General features: G+C 38.0%; 1 protein-coding gene across 1 annotated transcript; it reads left to right on the plus strand.

Moving 5' to 3' along the window:
- Positions 1–500: 500 nt before the first annotated feature.
- On the plus strand, positions 501–11,128 carry ap2m1a (adaptor related protein complex 2 subunit mu 1a). Its single transcript, XM_057333859.1, has 13 exons — positions 501–624; positions 1,335–1,453; positions 6,868–7,133; positions 7,298–7,380; positions 7,693–7,698; positions 7,982–8,117; positions 8,200–8,344; positions 8,544–8,558; positions 9,078–9,197; positions 9,280–9,415; positions 9,510–9,607; positions 9,690–9,801; positions 10,631–11,128. The coding sequence occupies exons 2-13, from the start codon at positions 1,380–1,382 to the stop codon at positions 10,763–10,765; spliced, it is 1,326 nt and encodes a 441-aa protein (XP_057189842.1). The 5' UTR covers positions 501–624; positions 1,335–1,379; the 3' UTR covers positions 10,766–11,128.
- The last annotated feature ends 281 nt before the right edge of the window (positions 11,129–11,409 follow it).

An 11,409-nucleotide genomic window follows, 5' to 3' on the forward strand; every position in this document is an offset into this window, starting at 1 on the left:
GGTCTTTTGAATTTAGACAAGAAAGTCTTTGTCAATTGTCACAACAGCATCCACCTACACGCTCAGGGCTTTGACCTTGTGCTCACCAAAATGCAAGTATTTGTGGCATATTTCGTTTTTCCTTGTTCATTCAACTGCAGTAACAGGCCTACAGCAGACAACTTCTTGTAAATATAAAACATGAGCTATAATGCAAATAATAATTAAGTGTAAAATAAGTAACCATAATTATGAAGCTAATATTTGCGTAATTGTTTTTAAAATGTTTTGCATACATAATAACACTTGCATACAGATTTACGTATACATAAAATATCATAACAGACCATACTAAAACTGGCAGACTATTTGGATAGCAACCCCAAATGGCATAGGTTTAATTGTTAAATAAAACAAAAGGATAAAATAAAGCATACAGTTGCGCAAAAGTGTAATTTATTAAAAGGTATTTAGTACTAGGTGGCGTAACTGCTCGTAATACGCATGCGTAGAACGACGGCTGTCAGCTGACTTCCTGACAGAGTGAGGGACTGCTGCTCGTGTCCCGCTAATCCTTTAGATCCAGACAAATACCACGGAGAGGGAAGGGTTCATTCCGCGCCGATTTGTGCGGATATTACGGAGGTATGCACAAATTTGCAACTTATAATGCGAAATAATAAATTTGCTTCAATGTTTACATTGAGGGATATTCTTCATAGTCGAAAATACGGACGAGGTTTCGATACAGGTCTCGAGGGAAGGAGTTGAGCAGCTCACGAGCTCACTACATAATGATGGTGCTTCGTGACTCTGAATAATTAATAACGGTAACAAGATGACGGATGTGCACCCATTTAAGATGTTAGGTGGAAAAACATGAACGTTTCACGGAGCACATATTCAGCTGGCAGACATCTTGTACCAATTACGTTATGTCGCTATTAAACCGCACGGGACGAACACTTCCTGTTCGTCGTCGTTACATTGAATGAATATCAATGTCATTTGCAATATCATCTCGCATGACATCGCGATGTTTTGTGATGTAAGAGTTTATCATATTGCCGATTAGGTATGCACAAACAAATGTTTGTTTTTATTGGTATATATTTTTTAGAAAATATTAATGGGGTGATCAACATGGCTGAATTCAGTTATTAAGACAATAAGACTGGTTATCTCCCAAACTGTCTTATTTGGGCTGTCACAGAGGCCCAGATGCTTACACAGCTTGCCATTCTGCCATCCTTATCTGTGTTCACTGTGTGGCTGAAATAATTTATCTTATCAAGGTCACACAGAGCCTTTTTATCTGCCAGTAAGAGTCATATTCATTTTCTTTTGAATTATAGGAGTGAGAGCCCATCATGGAATGTGAGGTCTGAGGGACGGTCACCATGATAGGAGGACTGTTCATCTACAACCATAAAGGGGAGGTCCTTATCTCCCGGGTCTACCGTGATGATATAGGGTGAGTTTGTCCTGGGTGAAAGAGATTGTTAAAACTGCTGCACATTCCCAGTGCAAAACTAGATTAAGTAGTTTTCAGTGGCTGAAATTTTCAAAACGTAATCTTTTGATTTTCTGTTTGAAACAAACATAGATAGATAGATACAGCATAAATATACTGTTTCTGGCAGATCTGACGTGGTCTGAAAAAAAGCATGCTCAGCAGGGTTCAGACTCCTTCCATTGCGGTTATCCTGTTAGGCCAGTGAAAGAGGAAAGATGACAGGATGTTTAAAAGCAGGAAAACATTCATCTGTTTGTTTGTTTTGACTTTTTTATTCCATTAAAGAGTACATTCCTCAATATTTTTAAGGGCTTATTTTGGTTTATGGAGTGTCCGACAACAAGTTTATGTACAAACCCGATTCCAAAAAAGTTGGGACACTGTACAAATTGTGAATAAAAACAGAATGCAATGATGTGGAAGTTTCAAATTTCAATATTTTATTCAGAATACAACATAGATGACATATCAAATGTTTAAACTGAGAGAATGTATCATTTTAAGGGAAAAATAAGTTGATTTTAAATTTCATGGCATCAACACATCTCAAAAAAGTTGGGACAAGGCCATGTTTACCACTGTGTGGCATCCCCTCTTCTTTTTATAACAGTCTGCAAACGTCTGGGGACTGAGGAGACAAGTTGCTCAAGTTTAGGAATAGGAATGTTGTCCCATTCTTGTCTAATACAGGCTTCTAGTTGCTCGACTGTCTTAGGTCTTCTTTGTCGCATCTTCCTCTTTATGATGCGCCAAATGTTTTCTATGGGTGAAAGATCTGGACTGCAGGCTGGCCATTTCAGTACCCGGATCCTTCTTCTACGCAGCCATGATGTTGTAATTGATGCAGTATGTGGTCTGGCATTGTCATGTTGGAAAATGCAAGGTCTTCCCTGAAAGAGACGACGTCTGGATGGGAGCATATGTTGTTCTAGAACTTGGATATACCTTTCAGCATTGATGGTGCCTTTCCAGATGTGTAAGCTGCCCATGCCACACGCACTCATGCAACCCCATACCATCAGAGATGCAGGCTTCTGAACTGAGCGCTGATAACAACTTGGGTTGTCCTTGTCCTCTTTAGTCCGGATGACATGGCGTCCCAGTTTTCCAAAAAGAACTTCAAATTTTGATTCGTCTGACCACAGAACAGTTTTCCACTTTGCCACAGTCCATTTTAAATGAGCCTTGGCCCAGAGAAAACGCCTGCGCTTCTGGATCATGTTTAGATATGGCTTCTTTTTTGACCTATAGAGTTTTAGCCGGCAACGGCGAATGGCACGGTGGATTGTGTTCACCGACAATGTTTTCTGGAAGTATTCCTGAGCCCATGTTGTGATTTCCATTACAGTAGCATTCCTGTATGTGATGCAGTGCCGTCTAAGGGCCCGAAGATCACGGGCATCCAGTATGGTTTTCCGGCCTTGACCCTTACGCACAGAGATTGTTCCAGATTCTCTGAATCTTTGGATGATATTATGCACTGTAGATGATGATAACTTCAAACTCTTTGCAATTTTTCTCTGAGAAACTCCTTTCTGATATTGCTCCACTATTTTTCGCCGCAGCATTGGGGGAATTGGTGATCCTCTGCCCATCTTGACTTCTGAGAGACACTGCCACTCTGAGAGGCTCTTTTTATACCCAATCATGTTGCCAATTGACCTAATAAGTTGCAAATTGGTCCTCCAGCTGTTCCTTATATGTACATTTAACTTTTCCGGCCTCTTATTGCTACCTGTCCCAACTTTTTTGGAATGTGTAGCTCTCATGAAATCCAAAATGAGCCAATATTTGGCATGACATTTCAAAATGTCTCACTTTCAACATTTGATATGTTATCTATATTCTATTGTGAATAAAATATAAGTTTATGAGATTCGTAAATTATTGCATTCCTTTTTTATTCACAATTTGTACAGTGTCCCAACTTTTTTGGAATCGGGTTTGTACATACATGATGTAAAAATACTATTATTTCGTAATAATAAGCAGTTTTTATTACCTTACTTCTTGACTGACTCTCAAATGATTCGTTCCGCGATTCATCTGTGTAATCTCCGCCTTTCCGCCAGCGTAGTCTGATCTGATTGGTCAGATAGTGTAGTCTGCTGTGATTGGTCAGATGGTCTAGTCTGCTGTGATTGGTCAAATGGTCTAGTCTGCTGTGATTGGTCAAACGCGTTCAGCATGTGTCGCAAATGGACCGCCTATCATTACTGCTGTATTACGGTTTGCAGGTGGTTGGATATTAACAGTGTATAGAGAGAGATGGCGTCGATTTTACCTTACCAGTTCGAGCCCGAGTCTGACGAATCATTCTTTAATCCTTATACAGATGCCAGTAAGAAAAAGGACTGTTTTAGACACTTCTCTTGTAACAGTTAGTTATCACGGCATACAGTGTACGGTGTTCGTATCTTCAGATGTTATTATAACTATAGTACACCACGCAGTTCTTGAAATAAAGACTTTGCGAGTTAATATGGTTGAACACTTACATTAGCGCAACGAGTTTATAGCTAACGTTAGGTAAACAAACAGTAACAACCCCAAAAATAACGGTAACGTTAGCTAAACACAGACATGAGATAACGTCACACAAATTTAATTTTAAGTAAAGACAAAAATAAAGAGTCACACTTACAGGTTGTGATTCGGTGGAGCTTACAGGTCCAAATAAAGTTGGTATTGCAACATCTTTTAAGGAAAGACGTTTAATGTATCCTGCAGTAAAGGCGCCAAGATTGATGAAGCAATCTTCGGTAAAATGACGCGCGCAAAGTAAAACGTTCGGTTTATACTCCTTTGGTGTCGTTTGAAAAATAAATAGTAACCATTTTTTCCTCAGAAGTTCTTCCTTTGGTAGTGAAAATAAGACTGACTTAGTTTCACTACATAGAACACAGCTTCTCTTAGACATGATGCACACGTCACGAACGAGCTAGTACAGTGTTTGGGGAGGAGAGAGTTAAGTTTTCGCAGTCAGTCAGGCGGGGATTTTTCTAGTGACGTAGTACATTGTGGTTAAAGATTCGGACAGGTCATGACTTGTTCGCGTGATTCAGAGTCGATTACCTTTTTTATAAGCTAATAACTTTGTTATTCGTTCACCTTCGGATTTACAACTTGGCAGATTGCTTACATTCAAACACGGCAAAATTAAACACCTCATGAAATGTATTTTTTATGATCTCGAGGAATGTACTCTTTAACATGACCAATTTTCTCTATATACAGCCGTGGAAATAATACAGAGACCATTTCAAAACATCATTTCAGTTTTTCTGAAGTTAGTATTTATAGGTAGATGACGAATGTTTAGGTAAAATTATCGTTCTTGTTTCATTCTGTGAACTACTAACAATATTTTTACCAAAAATAAAAATACAAATATTGTTTCTATTTGCATTTATTTGCAGAAAATGAGACCTGGAGAAACAGGTCAAAATAACAGAAAAGATGCTCTGTATTTTTCTCAGACCTCAAATACTGCAAAGAAGTTCACATCAATCATTTTTATCAGTTTTCAGGTGTCTTGTTATTCTGTCAGTCTTTCACATTGCTGTTGGATGACTTGTCACTCCTGAGGTTTGATTTTGTTGAAATTCAACAGACACTGGACTGGAATGACCACATGCATCTAGAAATGCTGGTTTGAAATGAAAAGTTGGAGTGGTCTCGTAATTTTTTCTACGGCTGTATATAAAAACTTGAACGTTTTTCGAGTTAACTCCTGTCATGAGTGATTGTAATCATCGGAATTTCATTTTGTGTGTGTTTATATTGCTGTTGTACATTTACACATGCAGGACATGTTTGTCTTTTTTCCTTTTCATTTTTTCCTTCATCATTTTTATTATCTTTCATGCTGTTTTTCTCCATTTCCATTGTGGCTACTGTAGCAATAGGTAAGCCATCCTACAACAAGCACAATGACATAGAAGCATGTTTGTAGACCCCAGCCAATAAAACAAAACTTTAACGCATGACAACAATTACATGAGTCCAAAACTAGGACTGGGCGATATAGCTAACAATTATATAGCAATATTAAAGTATATGAAATGGCATAACACCTTTCTTCCACTTGAGATCAAGTAGATAGGCCTACAGTATAATAAAAACTGTAAAAAGGTTATATTTAGTTTTTTAAACAAATCTTTGATACAGTATTTAGAACAGATTCACAGGTGGTTCAGGAGAATTTTATAATGGAAATGAATCTTTTTTTAAAAACATCAACATTGTACTATATTTTAGTTTTTGAATAAAATCTTAATATATTTGCTCTCTTGAATTACTGATTGAATTTGATTGGTCAGTTGTGAAGTTTCTAGGTTTTTAACCTGACCAGTGCATTTTAATACTTACAAATAAATTAAATATAGATATACCTAATTGTTATGATTATAAATGATGACACCAAATTACATTTTTGTCTTGTTTAAGCTTCATGTCTTAAAGCAGCTAGGTAACATTTTTCTTTATAAAAAGGTTGTGTGCTAATACAACATTTCAAATCAATCCTTTTTTTGTCATATCATTACTCAAGTGGCAAGTAGTCATGTAATAGGTCAGATAATGTACATCCAGCTGCTTATCATAACATAGACATTACATTTGTAGACGTATGTGATCTTTATTTAATGCTCTTAGTTTTCAGAGTCTTGACTTGAGAAGTAGGCATGAAACGGACATGCTTTAGTGGCCTTTGGGAACATAATATGCTAATGGACAGATTAAAAGGCTGTTAATTTAATAATCCTTTTCAAAAAAGATAGTTAATTTTACATATACAACAATATAATATTGAATATATTCTCATTGTCAATATCGCCGAGCCCTAACCCGAGCATGTTACCTGACATATACTGCGGTCAACCAGATATTGTGAAGATATGCGAGTGCAGCTGGCTTACCTTTTTGATTCCCCTTAGGCATGGGATAGTAAATCTTTTATTTCTGATTAGTATACATTGAAAATGATATTTTGAAATTTACTGTGCACTTTTTCTGTGTTTGAACCAGAATCATTATTGAACATGTTATTGATGTGCATTCTGGGCATCAGATTTTCAAGAGATTATAGAACATCTAACAAATAAATTCGCACAGAAAAGAAAATGATAAATGATTAGTGTGAATCTCCTCCAAAGAAGGAGGAGCTTGTCTACAGGGCCTTGTAACTTATCTGCAGCTTTTGAGGTTTTTTTTAAGGTTTTGGTCAGCAGGGAACACCCAATCGAGTCTTTAATGCTTTGTCTACAGACCAAAGGAATGTTGGTCTTAAAGGCTTAACTGGCAGGTGGTGGCCATGTGCTCACTCTTCCTCCATTATCTCAGGCTGAACTTTGTCTTGTCCTTCTCCACAGACGCAATGCCGTGGACGCGTTCCGCGTGAATGTGATCCACGCCCGACAGCAGGTGCGCTCCCCTGTCACTAACATCGCCCGCACCAGCTTCTTCCACGTCAAGCGCTCCAACATCTGGCTGGCTGCTGTCACCAAGCAGAATGTCAACGCTGCTATGGTGTTCGAGTTCCTCTACAAGATGTGTGATGTCATGACGGCCTACTTTGGGAAGATCAGTGAGGAGAATATCAAGAACAACTTTGTGCTTATCTACGAGCTGCTGGATGGTAAGACTGGATCACAAGTGCACACTTCCTGCACACTATATTCTGATTCACTGTCTGCCTGTGTAACATTAACGTAACTCACCCTTCTCTTAATGGTATGCTTTTCTGTCAGTAAATAAATAAAACTGTAGTAAGTGTCTCATTGTCTTGTTGTGTGTTTGCAGAAATCCTGGACTTTGGATACCCCCAGAATTCAGAGACAGGAGCACTCAAGACTTTCATTACCCAGCAGGGTATCAAAGGCCAGGTAAGATGGAGGTTTTTTACTAGTCTCGAGTCCTTTTCACAGCAAGAAAGCGGTCATTCACGTGCTTTGGCGCAAGATAAAGTCTTTTTAAAAGTACAGACATTACTGTAAAAATGTGCTTAAGAAAACCACATACAGAATTCCCACTCATGCTGAATTCTGAAAGCTTACGTTTGTGTATATGTATACATTGATGCTAGCTGTATTGATGTGTCTGCTGTGCTACTGGTAGAGATAACTGATGCTTATTATTTGTAATACATGTTTCTTTGTTTTTTCACCATCTGCTTTTCTGAACCTGTCTGACTGCAGCATCAGGTATTTGCCATTATGATTATTATTTTTATGTTCTTTTTAAATGGATATTGTTCTGTACAAAGTATAATAAGTATAAATGCTTAAACAATGTCACACAGTTGTGCTGATATTCAATACAATAGCATAATTCCAAGTGTGAAATTGTATACATAAGATCTTTAAACTGAATATCTAGTAACTACTTAGCTAATCAAATTGAAGATCTGTAAAAACTGAACTGTAGATTGTTGAATAAACTGTTGTATAATAAGTGTAACTAAATTCAGATATTGTTGCTCCGTAGACTAAAGAGGAGCAGTCTCAGATCACCAGCCAGGTGACCGGTCAGATCGGCTGGCGTCGCGAAGGCATCAAGTACCGTCGCAATGAGCTCTTCCTGGATGTTCTGGAAAGCGTCAACCTGCTCATGTCTCCACAGGGTAGGACATCATCCACTGAGGTATAGTGAGAGATGAGTTATTAGTACTAACCCCTTCACATTATTGTGTGTCATTTTAACAGGGCAGGTCCTGAGCGCCCATGTCTCTGGTCGTGTAGTGATGAAAAGCTACCTGAGCGGAATGCCTGAATGCAAGTTCGGCATGAATGACAAAATTGTGATTGATAAACAGGGGAAAGGAGGAACTACTGATGATCCTGGGAAGAGGTTTGCATGATTATGCTGATATATTTTATTTGTCTGCCTTTGCTTTATAAATGATTTGTCTTTTGTCGAAGTGTTTGTTTTTGGTTCTCTATCCAGCATTGTTTAAGATGTTGAATGTGTGTTGTGTCCTCCGCTGATTTATTTTGATTTTTGAAGCTGTCTGTTTTTGTTGCGTCTCTTTCTTTGTGCTGTACCACAGTGAGTTAGGGGGAAGGTATTGTATCTCTGAATTTCTGTTTTGAGTTTTTTGTTATTTAATGTTCAACATTTTTAGTACTGTTGGTTTATTTTTAAGAATTTCCTCTGGTTTTTATTGTTTCGTATTAGGGATGCATTGCAGTTGGCCAATTGTTAATTTTTTCATTAGTACCAGTTTGATTCGAGTAGTATTGTAAATCTAATAGTGTATTATGAATTCAAAATAAAAAAATGTAAACGCTGCTTTTAAAACAGCCGACAAAACTATATAACTGGTTATTGTACAGTGGTATTTACCAAAATAATAATAAGTATTGGCCATTGATATTGATCTAAATATTTATTATCAGTGCATCCCTAGTTTTTTTTTACAAGAAATAAATCGTAATTGATTTTATTTTGTTTCTTAATGTTATGTTGTCAGTGATAACTATAATTTCACTAAATGCACTAAATCTAGCTCATTTTACAAAATGAAGTGTTTATAATGTCTTATTGCTGTCTTCTGATTTTCTGTCTTTGTCTTTTCCATCAGTGGGAAACAGTCCATAGCCATCGATGACTGCACTTTCCATCAGTGCGTGCGTCTCAGCAAATTCGACTCTGAGCGCAGCATCAGTTTCATTCCCCCCGATGGAGAATATGAGCTCATGAGGTTAGCATCAGGCCTGCTGGACACTTCAGCATTTGACCCATCAGGGTGTCAAAGAGATAACATTGTATATCTCTGTATGCAGGTATCGTACCACTAAGGACATTATTTTGCCGTTCCGGGTCATACCGCTGGTCCGAGAGGTTGGGCGCACAAAACTGGAGGTGAAAGTTGTCATCAAATCGAATTTCAAGCCCTCACTCCTGGCACAGAAAATAGAGGTGAGTTAAAAAGTTTGCTTACGAAAAGCATGAGCATTATCATCACTGGTAATAGTGATGTATCCATTGTATTTGCTTTGTTTACTATGAACAGGTGCACATTCCAACCCCTCTGAACACTAGTGGAGTGCAGGTGATCTGTATGAAAGGAAAAGCTAAATACAAGGCCAGTGAGAACGCCATTGTGTGGAAGTAAGTGTTGCTGTCTTGACGCATCTTAAACGTTCATTCCATGTGTGCGTTCATGTTATGGTGACCATTGCAATGTCCTCAGGATCAAGCGCATGGCAGGAATGAAGGAGTCTCAGATCAGTGCTGAGATTGAGCTGCTGCCCACTAACGATAAGAAGAAGTGGGCCCGTCCACCCATTTCCATGAACTTTGAGGTGAATGGACCAATTTTTTTTTTTCATTTACATTGTTCCACAATAAGGTTTGTTAGAGGATTGCTTAATCTAGCTAGTGTGTACTAGATTTGTACAACAATTTGTACTCTAAAGTAGGGCTGTCACGATTATTAAATAATCGTCTCATCGCGATTGTTTGACCTCATCGCGATGGTTTCAGATCATCGCAATTATCGCACATCTCTATAGAAGACACTAGGGGTAGCTGTATTGTTTCTGCATATTGCATATTTTAGTGTATATATTGTTACTAAATCATGGTAATACTTGTAAAATGTACCACCACAACACAATCACTTAAAAAAAAAACTAAAACATACAAATTACCTGCAGTACAATTTAATATTATTTAAGCAAATCTCAGTGTGAAAACCAGTCTACCAAATTAATTAACATAGAAATGAACTTTTATTGTAGTCTTGCAAGTGAGAAAAAAACAGACTAGAAGCTTTTCTATGACTGATAGTATTTTAATGGTGGCTTCAATTCACACCTGATCAATTTACTTAATTTACAAGTATTTGGCGGTTGTATTATTGACAGGTAAAAGCCTAAACCTTAAATATATGATGACCCAATTTTTTCCGATGTATTTCCAATAAAAAAACATAGTCTTGTATTCAGAACAATATGGTCGTTTCAATCGCTGAATCAAAAATGTATGAGAATTAAATGTCAAAGCTCAAAAACAGACAATTAATCGTCATAATCGCAATGATTTATTAGACAATTAATCGTCAGTCAAATTTCATAATCGTGACAGCCCTACTCTAAAGATAATATTTAATGTGTGACCGCCCTCTTCCAGGTTCCGTTTGCACCCTCTGGGCTGAAGGTGCGTTACCTGAAGGTATTCGAGTCGAAACTTAACTACAGTGACCACGATGTGATTAAATGGGTGCGTTACATCGGACGCAGCGGAATCTATGAGACTCGCTGCTAATGAGCCACCGAGCAGAGGGACCACCTTTTTCGTCTTACACTATGTCTCCCTCCTTTCCCTCCTGAAGATTAATGGAAGAAAAAGAAATTACAGAAATATGCAAAATGTGAAGTGTAGTATCCTGTATCTGTTTGTGTAAGTGCTGTAATGAACAGATCCGATGGAGAGCTGAGAGCCACGTTAGGTTAAGACCTGTGTGAGTGGTGCAGTGTATGTCTGTGTTTCAAAGCCCAGTCTATAATACTCTACTTAAGTATTGTCCATTTTGTCGGTGGTTATTATCCTATTGGTCATATTCTTAGTATCTGAACTCTCCCTCTGTAACTGTTTAATTCAGTATCAATAAATGTATAATGGGTAAAACATTGTGTTTGTCTTTCCTTCCAATTCACCTAAATAACACATCTGGGGAACTTCATGTCGCAATTAAAGGTCCAGTGTAGGAAATTTAGCGGCATCTAGAGGTGAGGTTGCGAAATGCAACCAACGGCTCATTCAACCGCTCGGCCCTCCATTTCGAAGCACTACGGAAGCTGTTTGACACAGGTCTAAGATGTCGTCACGTTTTCGCTTGTTTGCCGAAGAAGATAACGTATTTACGAAACGCGCTCTGTAAAGCAGTTTGTCCGTTTAGGGCTACTGTT

The sequence above is a fragment of the Triplophysa rosa genome, linkage group LG5, assembly GCF_024868665.1.
Source record: "Triplophysa rosa linkage group LG5, Trosa_1v2, whole genome shotgun sequence".
NCBI lineage: Eukaryota > Metazoa > Chordata > Actinopteri > Cypriniformes > Nemacheilidae > Triplophysa > Triplophysa rosa.